The sequence below is a fragment of the Ambystoma mexicanum genome, chromosome 11 (genome assembly GCF_040938575.1).
Source record: "Ambystoma mexicanum isolate Mex_15411 chromosome 11, UKY_AmexF1_1, whole genome shotgun sequence".
Taxonomy (NCBI): domain Eukaryota; kingdom Metazoa; phylum Chordata; class Amphibia; order Caudata; family Ambystomatidae; genus Ambystoma; species Ambystoma mexicanum.
Window position 1 is genome coordinate 136,535,860 of NC_090934.1, and position 23,457 is coordinate 136,559,316.

Here is a 23,457-nt window from a genome sequence, read left to right on the forward strand (position 1 = left end):
ACCAAAGTCCTCATTTGGGATACATATCCATAATGTGGCACCTTTAGACTCAATTTGATGCAGGAGACTCACAAAGGCAACCTATTGGCTGTATGAGTCTCCTTACTCAACTGGCTGATTGGGCTTCACTTACTGGTGGCAGCCATTGGGAATGAGAGTTAGCGGAGTTAAATGGGGCATAACAGCCTGCTTTACCGCTTCAGTGCAGCTGAGTCAGTGGCATATAGCCAATGCAGTAGGGGAAACTTTAAACAACTTTACTGACAAATCATGTCCACCCACTCTCAAACAGGTCTCCCTTCAACTTTGTCTGATCAATCTTGAGCTTGGGTGCTCCCCACTCCCTACTTCTCTGTGTCCGTTTGGTTTCTCAATATTGGGCTTAAGGAGTTCCTATACCCCTTCCTCCTTCACTCTCTACTTCTCTGTTCTCTCCTTCAGACCACTTCTGTAGACGTGGCTGGGTCTCCCTCAATTACTCTTGATACAAGGTGATTGTCTTGACAGGGCTAAGGTGCATGAAAAGGGCCAGCTAATCTCTCAGCATTCCAGGGGCCCGAGTAGGGTCTTGTCACATACCCTTGCTATGGCCCTGACCTTTACCCTTCTGAGTGCCTATCTGATGCTAATCTGGTTGTATCCTGCCTTGCTCGCCGCATGCTCGTTTTCCTTCCACTGTGAGCCCATCTTCTTCAGATTAGAGGTTTTCCCACTAGATACTCCCTTGGGCCCCACTGGCCTCCTTATGCCTTCCATTCCTGGTAGAAGGGCTCCCAGTCCTTTTGTGTATATATGTTTAGGGACTTGGGGTTTCACACGAAATTACTCAGAGTAATCCAGACATGGACCCTTTGCTAACTGTGCTTAGGGAGGCACAGCTTCACCTCACTGATGAGGCGGACCAGGCCAAAAAATATGTCTGGGGTTGCTGTTGGTACTCTTGTTCAGAAGAGAATCGCCTAGCATTTCCGTGCTGGACTGGCCAAGTGGGTGGCACCAGACTGACATGCAAATTAATATTTCTCCTCTGTGAAAGGTACAGTGAGCTAAAAGATGGTTGTAGACCCTCCCGAGTGGGAACCTACCCATAGAATGGGTTGTCTGTATTCGTTCTCAGTAGAGGGGCTCACAGATCTTTTTTATATGCCGTCCTGTAGTGACTAACTACTTGCTTTTATTCTGCAACAGCCTCTTCCAGCTCTATGCCGAGCCCCTCCTCCTGATATTCACCAACCACCTCCTTCTTACCTTATCCACCCCCTGCTGATGTTAAACTACCTCCTCCTCCCACTTCATTCTACCCCTCCCTCCCCCAACCTTCTCTGCAGATTCCTGCACAGCCATCTGAAATGACTGGGGTTTGTCTGTGGTGGTTGCTTCTCTCCCAGGGTTGGGCTTTGTGTGAGGATTTTACCCAGTGCATGTAACTCTTGTGTATAGGCGCGTTACAAATGCCATATCATATCATATCATATATCATAACTCGGGCTCTGGGTTTGGCTCCTGGAAACAGATACACCTGATATTTTGGCTGGGCCCAGAGGGCAGAACAAGCCTTCAAGGGGCCTTTTGTGAACATGGATTTCATGCCAGTCCATGTTGTTCCTTTAGGGAGGCCTTGATTATATTGTTGTGTGCCTTCCTTATTGTCTGCACAGAAATATCCAGATTTACAGACTTTACAGACTGAGGATCCCCCGCCCTGTTTGGGACACATAGACCTGCATGCCACACTGGAGATTTCCAACACACTGTTGCCAGTGCAAGCCTGCGATTGGAGCCATGTAGCAAGTTTTAGAACTCACTCATTTCCACAGCAAGGGCTCCGAATTGAAGTCGAAAAAACACCAACTATATGCTCCTTAACTATTCACACTTCAAAGAAACAGTGCTAGACTTACTGTGAGTTGTCTCAGTGTGAATATTTTGAACCGGGCCACAGAAAAGGGTGGTTAGGGGGAAAATGATACACCCTTGGGAGGTCTGATTTGTTCTCACCGTTTTCTAAAATAGTCAGCGTTAGCTGTGTTTGCCCACTGACTGCCCCCTGTTCTATAGAGGGTGACAACTGAGGAAACGGCAGTTCCTTTTCTTGACACAGTAGGTACAGCTAAGACACACATTCATCAGACTCAATTTCTCCCAATGAAAGCCTTGCTGCTTGTCCCTGCATGCACTGACAAAGAGGCAAAAGCCCCAGAAACTCAGAGCACAAGCAACTATCAGAGCCAGAGGAATGGGACTGCTACCCAAGTAAAAGACAAATTAGAGAGTATCGCCTCAGGAATTGTTGTAGTTAGAATCTGGTGTAACTTAATATGCAGCGTAGGCGGCTGCCGGTGACACTGACCATGGTAAATGGCCTAAGAGGCGGGAGAAAGCTCACCATTAGTAAGGTGAGGGTAGCAGAAACGGCAAATATGTCTGCCTCAAACTCAGTTCTGTAGTGGGTGAATCCACAGATGCACTAGAAAATGGAGGTACGGATGGGGCGCTTCCAACAGAATGTTTCATGCAGCCTGAGTCAGTGATTTATGTAAGCCATGTGTTAACAGGGAATGCAGTACCCCCAGAGCTGTTAAATCCACTGTATGAATCAGAAATGATAACTAATCTGACAGGGGTTTTGAACACAGCCGATCGTTTCCCCGAAGCCAGTAATCATACGCTGGAATCTATGGGGCTACTTACCAATGACTTAGGGATTTCGGGACAGGAGCCCCCCAAAGATGAAATGAGACAGTCTCAGGGTGACATTCACTTTCAGGTGTGTTCAAGCTTGCCACGAAATGTTAGAGATCGCGTCAGTATGGTGAATCACCCTATGACAAAAGCAATCCCAAGACCACTTGCGTCGTTTTAGCTCAAAGAAGCAAATGAGACGCTACTAGGAGGGTGTGAGTGTGAATTGGACAAATCTGATGAGAACCTTGACAGAGAGGAAATAAGAAGAAAGATGGGCTTGGAATGTTTCCATAATCACCTATCTGACTTCTCGATGCTTGCTCCAGCAATCGAAGCAGAATTAGGGAAGCGTATTAGGCTCTCGCATGCGCCATCTACCCCAGTCACCCAAAGGAAATACGGGGTTGAGAGTGTATTTTTATTTAACAATCTGCCAAACTATTCCTATAAAGCCCATTGTGGGCATACTGTGCCTACCGAGGCCGGAGGTGCTGCGAGATTGACACTTACGGGTCAACAGGAGATGGCAGGTTCGACCATGCAGAAATCCAGCTCCCCTATTACTGATAATACAAGCAGGCAGTATGGTCAGCAATCCAATTCACAGGAGCACGGAGAAGAATCTCCACCTTATAACAATGGTCCGGGGAAAGCTGCTTTAGGGTCTCCGGCTGCCCCCGGACTTGCTGAATCACTAAATAGTTCCCAAGCCTTTCCAGTTATCACACGTATACTCAACTTACTAGACACGGGATATGAGCAAACCCACGAGGAAGTCAGAGTTCTAAAATCCCAGCTGATGGAGGTTATTGGCAAACTAAGTAAAATTGAGGGTCTTCTTTTTACCTTTGAAGCTATTCCGGTCCTTTCCCAGAAACATGTCAAGATGGGTGGAACCAAAACAATTCCTACCCAAACCAAAACATTTGCTGAGGTGGTGGCTCACAAACTCCAAATCAACCCCTCCCAAGTATAAGGTCAAATCCGTTGATACCACAAATGGTGGCTACAAATGCAGCAAAAATCGAAGAATTGACCAACAGAATAAAAGAGCTGGACTTGATCCAAACTCCCTCCTCTCCGTCACAATTTACTGGAGATGGGTGTATTGTACATGCTCCCGACGAGATAAAGAACTGCTCGACAGTCCCTTGGCTCTCACAGACCTTCGATTTCTCTGAGAAGGCTGTGGGACCGTGGGAATGTGAGAGTGTCCTCACTTTCGAAGCAAGTAGCGAGGAGGCACTTGTGATTGTGCTGACTCGTAAACAGGAGAAAATCAATTTTAAGAGCAGAAACACGCAAAGCAATCGACAAAAGAATGCAGGGAAAACTAAGAAAAGAAATAAAAAAATCAAGCTACGGCCAAATTCGATAAACATAATACGCATATTGTGGGATGCATTGACCCACTAGGCTCTGCCCTGCAACATAATTGTGTGCTGCTTTCACCAGAACCAACAAAATGGTTGCAAAAAGCCCTGTGCGCACTAAAACTGCTGAGAAATACGCAGTGAAACCGAAAAAATTGGATGCCAATCTACTTTGCCTGTGTCAGTGGTAGAACAGGAGACCACCCTGCCAAAACCTGTCATTGGGCTGCCCAAAGAGGGAAATGGAACTACCTGAAAAGGCTGTGCTTCATTGCAAGGAAACCCAAAAGTGCTCTAAAATCCGTTTTTCCTTGACTGTTGAAATTGCAAAATAATGGTCCCAAAACATCAGAAAAGATCCAACATGCTTGCTGGGTGTTAACTATCACCTTATCTAAGGAATCCCCATAAGCACACAATGTCAGGAGAAGCAGATTTCATCACAAGAATATCCAGATTAAAAAAGGTGCTTGCCTGGGAAAATTTGTCAGATATGGGCAAAGTACCGCTGGCCGCCTGTATCAAAGCTGCCATTAAAGTACAGTGGCAGTTTAAACTTGTACAGTAAAATCAAACTGTTGAAAAGAAGTGACTTGCCATCAAAAGCAATATAGGTTGCCACTATTTAATTTTTAGGTTGAAAAAGACTGGAATTGGAGATATGCTTGCCTGTTTTTAAAATTGTAACTTTAATTTCAACAAAGAACAATGTAACAATTTAACTTAAAGTAACCTGATTCAGCAAAACTTCAAAGAAGCTTCCCCCACTGGGAAACACACCACCTTCTCCTTCCCACCAAAAGGGCAGGAACTCTCAGTCGGATGTTAATGAAGGGGGAGGAGATGTTGCTCTGCTGTTCTGGGGAGAGACAATAGGCTTCCTGGATTGAAAGGGTATTCAAATTCAAGTGTCAACAAGAACTCCTGCCAGCAGGAAGAGAGGCCTGGAATGCTCTTGGCCCACTAAAACTTTGGGGGCGGGCCAGACAGATTTGTGTATCCTTAACCCACAAGAAAGTATCTTTTTGAAAAAGACTCACAGAGAACTGTGCAAAATTGTACAAATCTGTACAATATAGTGTTGTTAACATGAAAATCCTGGTCACATTTTGAAACTACTCAGAACTCTGTGCTTTGTTCAGAGACATGACTACAAAAATTGTGGTTTTGTAGCAGTTGTGATGATGCTAGAAATATGAAACTTCACAGGATTATGCACATATATGTAGATCAATTTGGACGAATCTGACATTGGGTACCCAACCAAAAGCGCGAACAACTGTCAAATCTGAACCGAAGCTCTCACCGAGATGGAACTCGGACGGATACTTGCTCCACTCAATCTGTGATGTAAATATGTTATTGCTAGCAAGTTGATAATATGGTAAATATGCTTTATATGAAAAATAGATTTACTGTGCAGAAACAAGAGGGAGGTACTCCTTGGATTGTAAACCATCATTTCCTTCTGAAATCAGGGGAGAGGACAGACCCTAACCAATAGGATTCCTAGAGGGTGTGCCTAGTATAATTCAGCCTACCCACCCCTTTGGGAAATACATAAATAGAGACAGCTTAGGACCTATACATAGAGATTCACCCATCAACTGATTGCTGGCGGAGCACTTTGCAAGAGGAGAAATCCATATCCCTTGTGTAAAGAAATCCTGTTTGTACTATTCAAAAGCGCATCTTTCATTTGAAAACTTTGACTCTTTCTGAGAAAAGCCGACCTCTACTAAAACCTCTGTAACTTCCGTACCGTGTATGCTAGACACGAAATGTAAGCGTCAAATTGAAGCCAACATCCTCCGCATTCCAACTCCTTGTAGTTTTTCCGCAATCGCGCTTCTCGTGCGCGGAAACGTTTTCATTTGGCTCAATTTCATCATGTGTAAAACTGCTGTTCTTTGCATCCGACCTCTGAATTCAGTTTTCAACCTGCTAGTTACTCAATGATCATTGCTAGTGTTTATCTGAAACTATACAAAGCGGCTCCCACTAGTTTTGAATCCAATCTAGTGAATTAAATCCATTTTTCAGTGTTTTTCCATTCATTCAAAGCCACATTCAAAAGCATTTGACCCGTTTGCAATCATTCCTGTTTCTCTCCGAGTTTGCTGGGGGAAGTTGGGATTGAAACTGTATTTGTTGAGTTTGTATTCCTGAAACCTGTTTTCTCTCCTTCCATCTGTTTATCTTGCGGATTGGTGGCTGTGCTGTCGTGTAGCTTGTGGCTTCATAGACTACCTTGTGTAAAGAAATCCTGTTTGTACTATTCAAAAGCGCATCTTTCATTTGAAAATGTTGACTCTTTCTGAGAAAAGCCGACCTCTACTAAAACCTCCATAACTACTGTACCGTGTATGCTAGGAACTAATTTAAGTGTCAAATTGAAGCTAACATCCTCAGCTTTCCAACGAACCATACCATACACAAAAAGTCTATTAGTCTTGCCCCGCCCGCATTACTTCCTGCAAGTGCATTTTATTCCTGTGCTATTTCTCTCTCCATGCCTTTCAGGGTCCTCTGTATATCAACCCTCAGCCCCTCCCTCCCCCCATTTTCCCTATTGCCGCGCCTCTCATGACTACCTTGAAGGTTTCCCATAGTGTCCCTGTTTTGGCTACACTACTCGTGTTGCTGTCAAAGTATTCGGTTATTGGGTACCCAAGGTGGTTTTTGAAGACTTCATCATACAGGGCTTCAGCCTTCAGTCTCCAGGTTGGTATCGGGGCCCTCAGAGTGTCTGCCCGCCAGTATGCCATCAATGGGCCATGAGAGAACCCTAGCCTTGTATTCAGTCCCCCACAAACTCACCCAGGGTTTCAATTCCTGTAAAGATATAGTCTATTCTAGTGTGTGTTCCGTGTGGTGCTGAGTAGTGAGAGTATCCCAGTGTGTCTCTGCGATTCTCTCTCCAAACCTGTACTAGCTGTAGGTCATGCAGGAGGGCACCCAATATTTTGGCCGGCATCGCATGTTTCTTGTGCTTAGCGTCCAACCTATTTAGTCTGGGATTGAGGGTACAGATAAAGTCTCTTCCCAACACCCAGGTTACCTCCCTGTATGTGGTCAGTCTGGCATACAAGGACTTGTATGTAAGAATGTACTAAGAATGTAGTCGCGTCATGGTTCGGGGCATATTTTTCTGTTCTCTAGTAAACTGAGCACCACAACCATCTTTCCTTCATCATCTTTTTTGAGTTCTAGCATCTGAAATGGGACTGTGGGGGCTATCAGACCGTACCCCTCTTGAGTATGCTGAGAATGTTGAGCCGTGTATCTTCCCTCCCCATTTCCTGGCTATTGTTGCTTGCCTGTTATCCGTAAGGTGCGTTTCCTGCAATAGCGCTATTTGTATTCCCACCCTTTTCAGGTATGTGTGCACTCGTAGTCTCTTAATATAGCTAGTAAGTCCCCTGACATTCCAGGTGACAATTCCTAAGCCTTTGGTTCCCATCTGGGGTACACTCCCAGGGTCATCTCATTCCCATATCCCTGCTCTCATATCTGTCTATTGCATCTCTCTCCTACACACATGTCACAGTGCAGGCCCCTAATAAACCTCCCCTTCTTCATCGGCCGTCCTCTTAACTTGGTTGGCCTCCCTCGCCTACATCCCCAAAGAACTGCAATTCCTGACGCCCACTTGTCTCTTTGTTTGCACCACCATATCCCCTCTCCCCCATTTACTCCAAGAATACAGTCAAAAAACGTTATCAATCCAAACATTGGCCCAGCGGTAGTGTTCTCGCTCAGGCCAGCTGCTTCTCTTGCTCCAGCTACTCCTTCTTAGGGCAATTTGCAGCACCTTGATGCCTTCTAACTGGCGTCCTAGGTTTCGACTGGATTCTTGCAGCCGCTGCTGGCGCAGCGGTCTTGTGGAGCACCTGCTATTACTGCAGTGTCCCGAGTGCTCATGCTCCCGCATTACCTCTCACTATATTTCCGGCTTCGTGTTGAATGCCATACCAGTTTTTAAGAAGTCTGTTCCATGTTGTGCCCGGCGCGTTCCTCTATTGTGCGTCATTGTTACTGTGGGGGAGTTGCGGTATTCCCTGCATATCCAGCCAGGACGGCGCATCTCCTGTGCTGTCGAAGAAGTGTCATCTCCTGTTGTGTAGTATCTTCAGTTTAGCAGGATATATCAGCATGTAGTGTAGGTTTGCTCTCCTCAATCGTTCTTTGGTTGGGCCGAACTGTGCTCTCTGTCTATGAATCAGGGCTATATAGTCTGGGTATATAGCCAGTTTCGAGGATCCTCTCGTGATGGTTCACCATATTCTGGAGAAGGCCAGGATCTTTTCTCTGTCCTTATAGTTGAGGATTCTGGGCCTCTTTGCCAGTGATCTGTGTGCCCTCCCAACTGTGAATCCCTGAGATAGTGTGCCTGGGCCCACTTCTTGCAGCAGCATATTCTCTACATACTCAGTAGGGTCCCGTCCTCCTTCTCCTTCAGGTAGTCCGAATATAGTTATGTTGCTTCTGTAGGTGTTAGGCAGAAACCTGTGCAGTTCCCTCTGGGACCACTGCAAAAGATTTAAGACTACAGGTGTTTGGCAGCAAACCCACTTGGTAGCAGTCTGTACCACACAGATTCACTTGGTAGCTGTGGCTGAGCAGTCAGACTTCCCTCAAGAAGAGTTAGGCAGTATACAGAGTATTCACAATAGGTCAAAAGAGCACAGTAGAACAAGTAAACACTGACCAGAGCTTGGTGTAAAAGAGATATAATTATTTATTTAAAACCACATCTAGTGAAACACACAGGCACTAAGGTACTAAGGTTAAGCAGTTAAGAAACACGGTCACTAAAAGATATACACTCCCTTAAAAGAATATTAGACAAGTCTTAAGTAAAGTCCCACTTATTTTCAGACAGCGGTGAGCGCTTAACGCAGATGGCACTCCAATAATTCGTTTTAAAAGGGAGAGAAAAGCAGAGTATAATTTGAAACCGATCCCAACACTTTCACAAGAACACAACAAGAGAGGAAGGCAAAGTAAAACCGTGAAGTTAGAGTTCAGAAGGCCGGATCCACTTTAAGAGGATCAGAACGAAATGTGTCCAAGGTCACACGGGTGCAGTGCGCAAAAGTCTTGAAAGGGTTCAAAAAAGAGTTGGACCAAAGAAAGGGACCAGTTAGATGGTCAAGGCCGCCAGCCCAGTCCAGAAGGTTAAGTGATTATTATTACCTTGTAGCAAACTTTAGAAAGGGAGGCCTGGCGGACACGGTACCTTAAAGTGATGAGAATACTCCAGCTGGGGCAGTTGTTTCTGGTAGCGGATGCAAGTCGGTGCTTCGTCCGGGGGAAGAGAGGATCTCGTCGGGGAGGAAGACAGGAGTCCGTTGCACTGCCAGGGAAGAAACCAGCCGCGGAGTTCTCAGGTAAAAGGAGCAGTCCTTTTATTCGCGGTCCAGTGGTAAGTGGCTATCCGGTTGCCGGGGTGCTTGGCATGGGCAATTCGACCACAAGACGTCCTGGGATGCGAGGAAAAGAAGGTAAACTGGTTGTGCCCACCAGTCAGGGTAAGAAGCCTCTCCAGCCGGGAGATCTTCTCTGTCGTCGGGAAGTGGTGAGTCGGTTCCGCAGGGCTCCACCGGTGGTGTCGTCGTGGTAGGTCGGCTCAGCTTCTCCCTCGTCGGATTCTCAGGTCCTGTGGCGACTTCTGAAGTTCCAGTCCCCAAAGCCCTGCTTTTATGCAGCACACCCCCATTCACTCCGCCTAGCTGTCAATCAAACATGCTAAGTGGTGAGCCGGCCGGCTCACCACTTGGGCCAATCACACAAGAGTGCGACTTGAGTTACCAAGGTAACTCAGTCCAGGGTGCCTAAACCCCCTCCCACACCCCCTGTGGTACCCAGACAGAGTGGCACCACTTTTGGAGGCTTCTGTGGAGAAGCCTGCCAAAAAGTGGAACAAAGGGCTCGACTTGGGTTGGAATCACAGAATAGAACACAAACGCCATTTTAGAATCGAGTCCTGGCAAAAAATACCAACCGGCGATTTAATATTAATTAAATAAACCGGCGGTATGTTCGAGGCTATGAGAATTAAAGTTGGTAGCCTCGAACAATGGGAAAATCCCATAGGGATATATTCGCGGTTGAATATAAAAAGTAGTATCCACTGCCACCAGCCAAAACTCGATCAGGGGGTACGGAGACGTGCCCCCTCGACTAACAGACCCCGGGGCAATCGAATTGCCCCGACCAGTACGTCCACAATATGATGGTTTGTACCGGTTTCTGTTAATAATTTGGGACTAGTAAAGCCAATGGGGACTTTACATGCCCTGGGAGACAGTAGTCAGTCCCAGGGTATGGAGTCTATGGTGGGGTGTCACTATGATACCCCTGTGTCACTGCACGGAGGGTGCTGTGTAACACACATAGTAAAAACACATGAGACCCTATGGAATAAAGGACCCCATAGCCCATAAAACACATTAACAGTCAAAGGGACACCATAAATCATGTCCAAGAGTGGGAGAAAAAGAGTCTCACTCTTGGCAGGAGAAAAAAACAAACTCCAGAAATCCAGCAAAGCTTCTGGGGGACTCACTAGGTTAGGAAATTCATCCTAAAGAGAGAATTCTCCCTAACAGTAGGCTCTCCCCTCTGCGTCCTCGGTGAGTGTTCCAGAGCCTTCACCTCGTTTATTAGGTCTGCCACTTAGGTCTGAGTGCCCCCTCCATACCTGCCAGGTCCTGTATCGAGCGGCGCTCCTGCTAAATTGTCCTCGTCTCTCCGGCCTTGGCTCCTCAAAGTCAGGGCTTGCTCAATCTTTCAGGTCCCGCTGAGGCGCTTGTTTCACTGGTGCAGCCACCTATTGGCCTGCTCCTCGGCAGGTGCCTCCACAGTCTCCTCTCCTTCCGTTGGGTCCCCCGGGCCCATACACATTCCCCCAACTGTCGCCACGCAGGGGCAAGAGGAGAACAGAGAAGAGGCCAGACCAGCAGCTCCTGCGCTGCAGACTGCACCTCCATTTGGGGTCCTCGGCAACACAGGCGTTTCAGCTGCCGACTCCTGCTGTGTCCACTCATTTCAGCTCTGCTCCCTTGCGGGGTGCAGGGCGTATGGAGGTTCCTGCGCTCCGCTCCACACTAATCTTCACTGCTCCTTTGCCTGGTTTCGCAGGTGGGACTTGCTTCGGTGTTGCGGTCGCTATTATGGAAGGGCTGGCCGTCAGCATCCAGGATCGGGATACGCAGCCGGCTCGCCTCAACTGCTTGTCCCTCCAATCTCGCCTGCTACACGCTGCGTTCCACTCTCAGTAGGTATATTTTTTGTAAAATGCTCCACTGCCACTGTGGAATCAATATCTATTGCATGATCTTGCAGAAGATCTGGAGAAGAGCTGCTTTACACCAGGGCTGCAAGCCACGCCCCTCCATTCGCATTGATGATTTTATCGATAAATTGGGTAGTGACGTCTATTTGTCCACCCTAGGCTTAACCAAGGGTTATTGCAAGTCCCACTACACAGACCACATAAAGAAAAGACTGCCTTTGCACCCTGATAGGTCTTTATCAGTTTAAAGTCTTACCCTTCAGGTTGCAGGGCGTCCCAGAAACTTTCCAAATGTTGATGGCTAAGATTGTCCAACCTTATTTGGAATTTTGCGGGGCATATATTGATGACACTGAAATCCTTAGTCCAACCTGGGAAGACCATTTGTACCATCTATACACTGTAGTAAGAGCCTTACATTTATTTATTAATAATGTTCTACAGTTTATATTTAAACTTTACACATAATTATAAATTATTAAACTATATAGTCAAGCAATATATCAAAAAGCAATAGAAAAAAAAGAGTAAACAAAATTAAATATATAGTTAAACAAAAAAAAAGAAACTCATATTTCGGAGCAATATCATAATTAAAATCTTAGGATTTTAGAATTTAAAATTCCCATCAATAGTTAGTAACACTTTCTGCTTGCGCAGAGTTCAAAGTCGTAATATCAAGTAAATTCAAATGGAAATGTCCAATAGTCTTTCAATTTTTAGCCAGACATTAAAAGTAGCAATTTGCATCAGCAAACTTTGAGCATTAATGAGACGCTGCCAGAACATGAATTGACGTATGGATTCAATGTCGTGCACATGATTACTATAATAAGATAAGTACACATCAATCATGTTTACACATTTAGTCAATAAGTAAGTAAGAGCCTTAAGAAAACCATTATTAACAGCCAACCCAAGAAAAGGCAAGTTGGCCCAACCTGCCGTTAAATACCTAGGGTTTTCTGTAAGAAATGATAGCGTTTAGCTTCTGGAGAAAAATGTTAGGGCCGTCTTAGAATGCCCTATGTCCAAAACTAAAATGGAATTAAGATCTTTCCTCAGGTTAATTGGGTATTATCAGAGATTCATGTCTAACTTTTCCAGTAAAACTGACCAACAAACTATGAAACGCAGAACCCTAGAAACATAATGGGATGAAGAGGACAAAGTATGCTATCAGGCCCTCAAACGAACACTGTGCCCAAGCCCTATTCTGAAGGTAGCAGACTTTTTCTAAAGACTTCATATTACAGACTGACGTTCTTTGACTGGTTTATGTGCAGTATTATCGCAGAACCATGACGGGCTAGAACAACCCATTCTATATGCTAGTCAAAAACAGTTTCCCAGGGATGAGAACTATTCGAGGATCGAATTAGAAGCTTTAGGGATCAAATGGCCATTACACATCTCAAATATTACTTATTATGCCTAAAGTTTAGATTGATCACCGACCACTCCCCCCTAATATGGCTCAGTCAAAGAAAAGAGTCTACCCCAAGGGTTACTCAGTGGTTCTTGAACTTGTAACCCTATTGCTTCTCAGTAACATCGAAAGGGCCAAGAACAAGGGAACGTAGATTTACTTTCGAGGTTCCCCTGTGGTGCAATTCAGTCCAAACCCCATAGGGAAAGGGTCTTTGAGAAATCTGTTGGTATTCTCCCACCTACTCCCCGGGATCTTCCAATCAGGTGACCAGGGAGCCATAGCTTTTGGGCCCCAACCTGCGGGTGGACAAGCGAGTGAGGATCACCTGCGAAGAGGGTCAAAGGGGATTGGGAGGAGAATACCCAAGGGCGAGACATGGTATTCCCCCTGTCCCATTTATACACCAACCCACTTTGACTCCAATTGACTTTCACCTGCATTATAAAAAGGATAATTCAACCAGAAGCAGATAGCAAGCTGGAGATGAGGATGGGACCAGGAGAGCCAAGGAGCAGAGAGCTGCTATAGGAGAAGCCTGGAGAGTCCCGAGAGGAGAAGCGTTTCCAGACGCTGCCCCGGCATGTTTAAGGGGCTGCAGCATGACTGGGAAGCTGTGTATCCAGGGAGCCAGAGAGTGGCAGACGGCAACCTGCTGGTTGAGCCCAGAGAGATGCTTGTTCCCTTGGGACGTGTGCTAGTCCCAAGGATGTCTGAGGGGCAGATGGTGAGACCCTGACCTCGACCCAGTGTATCACGAGAAGACAGCTCGCCAGCGCCACGCTACCTGGTGAGTTTCATGAAAGTGAAGAGAGAAACTTGTGAGCGGGAGTGGAAACAAACAAGATTTACAAGCTGCACGAAAGTAGAAAGCAAGATCGGAAAGCAAGAGAGAAAGCATAAAGAAAGATGCGCCAGCAGGGCGGAAGTAAAGAAGATGAGAGGAAAGTGAACTTTAAAGAATACAAGGAAAGGGAAATGGAGAAATTGCTCTGGCGGCATGGAAACAGCAAGGAAAGGGTGCAAGTGACCCGAAAGCAAGGAAAAGGTGCAAGCAAGTATGCACAACAAAGTAAGAAGTGTGCAAGAAGCACAACCAGAAGAAAGCAAAGCAAGAAGAAGGTGCAGGTGTGCACAATAAAACAGGAACAGTGTAAAAGAAATGCAGATGAAGTAAAAAGGGGTGCAAGAGGCATCTGTGAAGAGAGATGAGCTAAGAGGAGGACAAGTATAGACAAGAAGGAGAGGGTGTTAGAGATCAGAGTGGTTGCGCTTGGGAGGAGCAAAGAACCCAGCTTTCTCAAAGGTCTCTGATATTACCCCCATGAAAGAACTGTACATTGAAAAGTACATCGATTGATTGATTGATATTTTATTTCTATCGCGCTCGTACACAAGTGTTTCAGAGCGCGACAAGGCAAGGGAGGGGAACAGGGGAGAACAAAACATTGATCTTACTAGGCCCAGTGACATTGAGAACGCGCAAGTGCATGGGAGAGGGGGGAGAGGAAAAGTGCATGGAAGGGGGGAGAGGTGGAAAGTGCGAAGCAGAGGAGAAACAGATAAATAACAAAAAATAAATAATAAAGGCAACAAACAGTGGTAATGCAGCCAGCAATTTGCAAGTGCTAGGTTTAAGGCAGCAGACACGGTAGGTCTGATAAGTGCAGGCAGAAAAAGGGGGGGCTGTATGGGTACAGATACAGACCCCAGTGCAAGGGGTGGCCCGTAGGCAGTGCGGGAGGGTGGCAGGATGAGCAGGTACCTGGGCCCAAAAGACAGAGGGTGGCCAGGTGCACGGTGCCAAGAGAGAACAGATCAGCAGGGGAGAGGGGGAGCGAAGGCAGAAGAAAAGAGGAAGGTCTTGAGGTGCTTCCGGAACCGGAGATGGTTCTCCTCAAGTTTTAGAGTGGCAGGGAGGCTGTTCCAGAGGGAGGCCCCAGCCGAAGACAGATCTACCCCCAACTCGTTTCTTAGAAAAACGACTGACCCTGAGTGAGTTGGAGGTAGAGGAGCGAAGAGCTCGAGAGGGGAGGTATTTGCGGAGGGATAGCTGAAGGTATTTTGGACCCAGGCCCCAGAAAGCCTTGTGGACAATGCAGAGGGTTTTGAATGTAATCCTTGCATCCACTGGGAGCCAGTGGAGAGATTTCAGAGCTGGAGAGATACGATCCCAGGGCTTGAGGCCAAGGACAAGTCTCACAGTCCTGTTCTGGATTAGTTGCAGAGGGCGGAGAGTAGAGGCAGGTAGATTTAGAAAGAGGCTGTTACAATAGTCCAAGCTAGAGAGAACCAGAGCTTGCGATACCATGAGCTTCTGGGGGAAGGAGAGGAAAGGCAGAGTACCTCTGAGGAGGTGCAGTTGGAAATTTGACTTTTTAGAGACCTCAGAGATGTGGGCGGAGAAGGAAAGGGTGGAGTCAAAGATGACCCCGAGGTTCTTAGCCTTGCAGGTGGGGGTAGGAGGAGGGCCAAGGGAGGCCGGCCAGAGAGTGAGGGGAAAGGATGGTGAAGGTGTGCCGATGAGGAGGATCTCCGTCTTGCTGGCATTCAGACAAAGATCATTGGCGTCACACCAATCTTGAATGGCAGTTAGGCAATCAGAGATGAGAGAGGGAGAGGAGGTGGCAGAGGGCAGCTTGAAAATGAGTTGAGTGTCGTCAGCGTAGCACTGGAAATTTAAGCAGAAAATGGCAATGCAGTGGGCGAGAGTTGCCAGGTATTGGTTGAAAAGCCAGGGCGAGAGGTTAGACCCCTGGGGAACACCACAGGTAGAGAGGAAGATAGATGAAAGGAAGGACCCAAGTTGGACCTGGGAGGGTCGATCTGAGAGGAAAGAGGTCAGCTAGGCCAGAGCCTGATCAGTGATACCCAGGTTTTCAGGGAGACGGTTGAGCAGGATGGTATGGTTGACCTTGTTGAAGGCAGAGGAGAGATCGAGGAGGATGAGGACAGATGGAATGTTAGAGTCAAGGTTGGTGAGCAGATCTTCACGGATGTTTAGGAGAGCAGTTTCCGTGCTTCTGGCAGCTCTGAAGCCAGACTGGTGGTCACGGAGACAGCCAACCAAATTGGAATGAAGGTTAAGCTGAGAGATGGCCAACTTTTCCAGGAGTTTGCCAAGAAAGGGAGTAATGGAAATTGGGCGATAGGTAGCTGGACAAGAAGGATCAGCTGTGGGTTTCTTGAGAAGAGGATGCACAAAGGAGTGCTTCAGAGGGAAGCGGGAGGATCCAGAGGCAAAGGAGAGGTTGCAAAAATCAGCAAGGGCCAGAGCGAGGGTGTCAATGTGGTCCTTGATGGTTTTAGAGGAACAGGGATGAACCTGTTTTGAAGAGGCTTTCATAGATCGGACTTGTCTAGCAACCTCGTCAGGGGTGAAAAGAGGAAAGGACGAGAAGGATGGTGGCTAAAGGAGGGTCAGCAAGCACAGATGAAGAGGGAAGAGGAGGAGTGTGGGTGGAGAGGGTGGACAGGATTTCCTGGGTTTTTTAAATGAAGTGAGAGGCAAGGGCATTGCAAAGAGCCTGGGAGGCAACAGGAGGGGTAGAGACTTTGGCAGAGTTGGCCAGCTCCTTGCAGCTTTTAAAGAGTTAGGCCGAGTTGTTGGATGCCGCAGAGACACGAGCTTGAATGTGGACTCTCTTCTTGGTGAGGACAGAGAGTCGGTATCGCCTTTGCAGCAGGCGACAGGCCAGTTTGTCAGAGGATGAACAGGAAGTCCTCCATTTCCTCTCAGCTGCCCTACACTTACGTTTAAGTGTAGCTAGGTCAGAGTCATACCAGGAATTGCACTTGGCTTTGGACTTCAAACGGATCCTCATGACAGGGGCAAGAGCATCAAGAGTAGAGCAGAGACAGGGCTGTATCAGGATGAGAGACAGCCAAAGGTGGAGGGGGGGAGAGAAAGTGGCGGCAAAAGCCTCAACTGACACACGCTTCATGGGCCGGATGTCCAAGAAGGTAGGTGGCAGTGTTGGGGTAGGCTTGGGGGGAAAAGAGGGAGAGATGAGATGAGAGGACGTGTGATCGCTTCAGGAGAGAGGAGTGGTCAGGGGGATGGAAAGGGGGAGGTCAGAGGAGATCAAGACATCAGGTGTGTGCCCTGCAGAGTGAGTCGGGCCAGAGGAGAGGATGGACAGGGAGAGGGAGTCGCAAAGGTCACAGAAGAGTACAGAGGAGGAGCAAGGAAAGTCTAAATGTATATTTAGGTCACAGAGGAGGAGGAGTTGAGTGGTAGAGGGCAGGAGGGAGGAGGAGAGGTCTGCCCACTCAGAGAGAAATGAGGTGATTTGACCAGGAGGCCGGTAGATGGAAACCACAGTAAGAGAATGGGTAGGCGAGAGAGAAAGCCTACAGACAAGGCATTCAAAAGAGAAGTAGGTCTGAGTGGGAATGATAGAGGCAGGAATCCACTCAGGAAAGATCAGGGCTACCCCCCCACCAGACCGGGAGGATCTGGGTGCTGAGAGGATCTTGTAGCCATCAGGGAGGAGAGTGTCAAAGCTTGTGACTGAGCTGTCCGTGAACCATGTCTCAGTAAGACCAAGGACATCAAGGTCTAGTTCTTCAAGGAGGTGGCAGATGTCAGAGGAGTGTTTGACGGCAGAGTGAGAGTTGAGAGTGGCAATATGAAGAAGGTTGCCAGCCTTAAAGACCTTCCGGGGAGGGGTACAGATCAGGGGTACACCCTGTGGAGGAGAAAGACCCCTCGGAAGGGCAGAGGAGGAGGAGGAGAGCGAGAGTAAGGTAGCCAAGGGGGGAGAGGAGATGACAGCAGGAGATGAAAGGAAATTGATGAGGCGAGGGAAGTGCCTCTCAAAGAGGAGGAGATTGGCCTGAGGGCCTTGGACCATGACAGTGCCATTTAGGTAGACATTAATGATGACTTTAGAGGAGTCGAAGGAAGCCATGAGAACTTCCCAGCGAGTGCCACCATTAATGGGAGAGGAGGAGATAGGGCAGAGCACAGATACCATATGAGGAGTCCATAGATCTGGCAAAGGAACGACAAAGAGGATGTCGGTAAGGGTCTGTCTGGCGGAAGCATTGGAGTAGGTGTTGGCGATAGGAAGACCAGGATTAGAGGCCAAGATATCCCTTTTGAACTTCTTCCTACCAGACTTAGTGAGAAGGGAAGGATAGTCAATGGAGAAGCAGTTGGAGAAGATAGGAGAAACAGAAAGCACCATTGGGCTGGAAGTAAGGAGAGGGTGGAGATACTGGGGGAGCTAAGGCAGGTAGGTGTGAGACAAAAGAGAGTGGTGAAGGCACTGGGCTGGCAAGTTACAGAGAAGAAACAGTATACAAGCAAAATACAGAGAATTTCGCAATGGGCAGCAAGATATGACTTTGTAGCACAAAGCAAAAACAGCAAGATTTGACTTTTTAGTACAAAGCAAAAACAGCAAGATTTGACTTTTTCAATCTTGGAATCAGGTGTTAGCAAAGGGTTTTGGGAAGCACTGCGCAGCAGGATGACAACATGGGAGCAACAAGCAGAAAGAACAGTTATAGTCAAAGGCAGTAGAAGTGAGTCCATAAGGAGGGAACTAACCCATAGTTGTGGAGGTGGCAAAGTCAAGGCAGTCCGGATTTCTTAGAGGAGTGAGGTGGCAGCATCATTGTGGTTAAGGTGCAGGTGGGACCCCAATTCGTGTTCCGGAAGCGGACAGGGAGCAGACAGGGTCCTTGGAAGTGGGCCTTTGCTGAGAGGGCTGGCTGAAACCTGCCGGTCCCTGATTGGATGGAAGAAAACACTCAGCAACCAATGGGAGTCCAGCACACGGAGAGGTGATTCAGCACAGCCTGCCTACACAACAAAGAAAACCACGGCGGCCATCTTGGAAGGGCCAAAAACAGTCAAATAAGCAGCAATAGTAGGAAAAAACGAGTGCTTTCAAAATAGCAACGCAGCTCCAGGTATTAAAAAGCTCAAAAAATGGCTGCACGATGAAAATGCCAAATAAAACAGTCCTTTCCAACAATATTATGCAAATATCCTCTATTTTTCTTTTTCTTCAAATTTCGATTTGTCATCCTGACAAGTGTAACTTTTTGTTTGTTTCTTGAACTTTGTGAAGAGAGGCCTAGACTTTGGGAAGGGAACCCTGAGAGGCCTGACAAGAACTGAGTATTTATGTTTGGAACCAGAGGAGTCCAAGCTTGGGGAAGAGAACCCCAGGAGACACAGATACATTGTGAACTTTATTGAGTTGCTGCAAGAACCCTTCGTGGAAGGTCCCGAGGGCAACCCTTTTGAGTTGAACTATTTTTGAAATGGCAGAACTACACCTACTGCTAAAATTACTTGAAGCCAGCTGTGGTTTACATTTCCATTTTAACCACTATTTTTTCTTTACAAAAACTCCCCTATCACATTTGATTTAAGAGCGGGGGCAAGCATAGGTTTGGACACAGATAAACTTTGGTTTTGGACTCACAGACATTGACGGCCCTTAGAAGCATCAGTTGAGGGAACAATCCCTTTAGAGTTAGGGCCATTTAGGTATTATACCAACCCCCAGAACTTTATCAAATAAAGGTTTTGAAAAGGTTACTTTTGAGTTTGTGTCTCTCTTGCTACCATGCCAGTCTCACAACTGTCCGAGAAGGATACGTAGGGTATCGTGCATTCCTGTGTCGAGGCAGTCTCGGATTTCTTCAAATTCCAATCTCAAGCCTGGCTGCTGAAACAGATCTTCCTACATATATAAACAAAATAAAACAAAATAAATGCAGTTGCAAGAAGAACATGAAAACATTAAGGCCTAAGAGAGTTAGTGCATGTGTGACAAAGAATAAGAGCTATGTGCCAAATTGGTCAAGCATGCGCTGCAGTGCGAAGACCATGGCCAAATCTAGTTTTTAATAACATTTTTGAAAAGACAGTTATTGGGGTACATGGTTGATCAGGTATACATATAAGAACAAATGCTGAACTCATTAAGGGGTATGGCATGCCGTATAAATGGGCTAACCCCTCAGGCAGTTCGGTATTAACTTGAATTTCTCCCCATCACTGCAAAAAAAGGAGGGTGTCAGGGGTTTACAAGAAAGGCATGTAGTATACTCAGTGTTTTACTTTGTCTTCTCCAGCTGCCTTTCAGGTATCAGGAAGATACATTTTTTAAATAAATGAGAAATCACGTACTTGGCTTCTAACATTCTCACCAAATCGTAAAAACAGGTTATCGTTTGGGAACTGGATGCCTGCAAAGTTGGGTGCCGATTGGTGAGAAGAATTAAACTAAACGAGTCCATAGGAGTCCATAGGACTATGGGGGCTGTAATATGCATGTATCCCTGAATCCAGAAACCTGTTCACTTTAAATTGGTTTGACAAAGAAGCGATATACAAGTGTAGGAAGAGGTCTGTGTACATCACATAGGCCTGATAGAAAGGGATACTGAAAGGTGTGGGAAATCCCACACACATTACAAGGACCAGAGAAAAGTTAAGCTGTACACAGTGTCTCTTGTGCACACAACACCAGTCTCCTTCAATAACCAGAATAAGGAATGTTGGTAGGAAAGCCTTGCAGTAAAGAGGAGGAGAAAGAGGCATAAATCCTGAAGGTTGAGAAAGAATACAAAGGAGGTGGCACAGGTTTCACGTTATCGTGACTGCAACAATACAAATCTGTAGAAGGATAACTTTGTGGTGATCTCTCTTTTGTTGATTGCTATGTAGCGTTGCACCATTCTCAGAGTCACCACAATGTGTTACTGTAGTTCTTTTTGGGCCTATCCCTCAAGGTATTTGTTGAGCTCCCGAGTACCTCATAGTTGGCAGGGATGCTTGGAGGTGGATGAGATTTCCTGGGAGGAGAGAGTTCTGGGGAGTCCTGCTACACCAATGTAGTGAGTGCTGCTGAATACCGATGATTGGCTGCTGCCTTACACTATCATCTTTGGAGAAGGAAATCCCAGCTCTAAATCTGAGCTGAGTACCATCCCCATAAAGTAATTTCTTTACATTAGACCAGATTAGACTACGTTTGAGAGAATGAAAAGCCCGGATTGAACAGTATTGCACGCCTCCTGAACATTCTCCAGCAGAAGGGCTCTGGAAGAAGAAGCTCTGATGAACCAGTCGTCTAGGTAGGGGATACAAATGAATGCCCTGAAGATTGAGATGCACTGCCACGCTGGGATAATAAAGTACAATGGTTATGGTTGCAACCACTCTGCTTTCCAGGTTTTCCAGGATGTCTGGAATTTTCACCATGAGAAAGGTTGGCAACAAAAGCAACAGATTTAAATGACAAGCCTAGAAGGTCTTCTGCCCTTGTTTTTTTGGGACTGCAAAGTACTGTGAACAAAATTCCTAACCATTTCTATGTTTCATAGCTCTATTCCATCTAGAGACAAGAGGTTCTCAATCACTATGAGAAGGTAATCGATTTTGATGCCAAAGAGGTGATGAATGTTAAATCTGTGGAAGCTTCAGAAGGAAGTTTAAGACCCAGCAGTCTTTTGTAAAAAAAACAAAGGACTGCTTGCTGTTGATTTAATGATTGAATAAACCTGGACAGAGCCAGTCCGATAAACTGTGGAATGGATAGAAGAATTGAGACCAGTACCTCAACTATCTTTTCCACCTGTATCTGCACTTTACTTGAGTAGGACACTGGTGAGGCTAATGGCAAAATAGCCTTTGAGCCTCACCAGTTGTGATTGACCAATCCTAGCGTGGATGGCCAGAAAATCCCCATCCATGGATGACTCTTCCCATCAGCATTGTCAACATGCTTGTGTAACAAGCTCACTGCCAATGTGCCAGCAGGCAACAGGACAGAGAACCAAAATCGAAGTGACAAATTGGCACAGCCTTAAGGGAACGATTTGGAGAATGTCTAGTATCCGCAGGGAGTGGAATCCCTGCCTACATTTACAGGGACTCAGTCACCCTGAAGGCATTGGGAACTTCAATATGTGAAAGATAAGCAAAAGAAACCTTTATGCTCCTTCCACTTCTTTTCACACTAATCTTCATTCCCTATACTATTTGCACACAATATAAAAGTCTAGTTAAAGGGTATCCCCCAACTGTGGCTTTCATAGGAATAATCAAATGTAATAGTTTAGCCTGTTAGTTCTTAATCATTGAATCTTATGAGTATAAACCTCATTTGATATTTTCTTTGGCTTTTATCATTAAATGCTATTTTACCTGTGTTTATTAAGGCACCCCCACTGCCCTTTTGCACATATACTCTAATACGATGTCTGACCCGAAAAGCTAGCGCTATACGGTCCCCTAGAGCTGGTCCTAAAAAACAATGTTACAGCCCATATCAAGTATCCTAGAAGTCAACACGCTTATTCATATCAGTTATCATTAAAGTCAACACTCTTATTGTGTCGAGAAGATTGAGAAGAAAAAAACATTGCTGGGTGAGTGGATGGTTGTAGGTTGCAGGTATAACAGAATAATATAAGAATATACTTTGAATTCTTTTTAAGTAAGGTTGGTAACACCTTACTTTAAAGGTAAGGGTAACCAAGATATACACAGCCATCCAAACCTGAATGGCAGCCAACGGCCTCTGCCTAAACGGGACAAACCAGAGATCTTACTAGTTGGCACCAAAGAAAGACTAAACAAACTCCCGCCGCAATACAAATCCTTTAACGTTGACAACTCCACCATCACAGTCTCCAATGCAGTAAAAACACTACAAGTATATCTTGACTCCACTCTCTCTATGACACGGCAAGTCAATGCTGTAGCCTCTTCTGCTGCACTTACCACTAAGATAATTAACGCCGTTGAACCCTTCCTATCCTCGAAAAACTGCCTGACTGTAGCCAGAGCCACAGTAGGTACCAAACTGGACTACTGCAATGCCCCCTTCCTGCACAAAACATTAAAAACATGCAAGTCACTCAAAACAATGCTCTAAGAGCAGCCCTAAGCATACCAAAAAGGGAGCACATCTCCCAAGCCAGAAAAGAAGCCCATTGGTTACCTATAAAAGAGCGCATACTATTCAAATACATGGCCATCACCCACAGAGGCCTCTCTGCCAATGCCCCACCCTATCTTTCAGAAAGAATCACCCTCAATACATGCACTAGACCCACCAGGTCACACCTGACTAACCAGACCTATGTACCCACATTCAAAAGAAGTAAAGCTGGAGGGTCCAGCTTTCAACACCTAGCACTCAAAAACTGGAACGCACTCCCCACCGCCTTAAGGAATGAAAAATCATACCATGACTTCCGTAGACTACTCAAAACCACGCTGTTTAACTAACCCCTCTTTACCTGTCCTAATGTATTTTCACCACTGTATGTAAATAACTTCAAATGTAGGAAAATATGCATCTATGCTCTGCTTTGTATCTGTATATTCACCATTTATGCCTGTAACAAGTAAGACTACTTTCAGTGCCACGATGCCCCCGGCAGATGTGCGCTTTACAAATCCAAATCCAAATAAACAAATAAATAAACAAACATTGGATAAGCATGAACTAAACACAGCTCCTAGGTATCGGCATTAACCAGTGAGCAGGAACTATCACTTGGGAACTTCAACATAAGATGCAAACTTAACATTTTGTCCATTATTCATAATCTCTCATGCTTTAAGTGTCATGTAGATGTGTCCTAATGCTCATTTATAGATTGGCCCAAACACACAGAGTTCATGCCACATA

At 46.1% G+C, this 23,457-nt stretch overlaps 1 protein-coding gene across 5 annotated transcripts in view; it reads right to left on the reverse strand.

Moving 5' to 3' along the window:
• The window catches only part of INPP5B (inositol polyphosphate-5-phosphatase B), a 1,358,813-nt gene that overhangs the window by 202,965 nt on the left and 1,132,391 nt on the right, over positions 1-23,457 (reverse strand). For all 5 annotated transcript variants that reach the window (XM_069622659.1, XM_069622660.1, XM_069622658.1 and 2 more), the window contains one exon: positions 19,407-19,491. In XM_069622659.1, the coding sequence (XP_069478760.1) occupies positions 19,407-19,491 (85 nt within the window). The remainder of the gene's footprint in view (positions 1-19,406; positions 19,492-23,457) is intronic.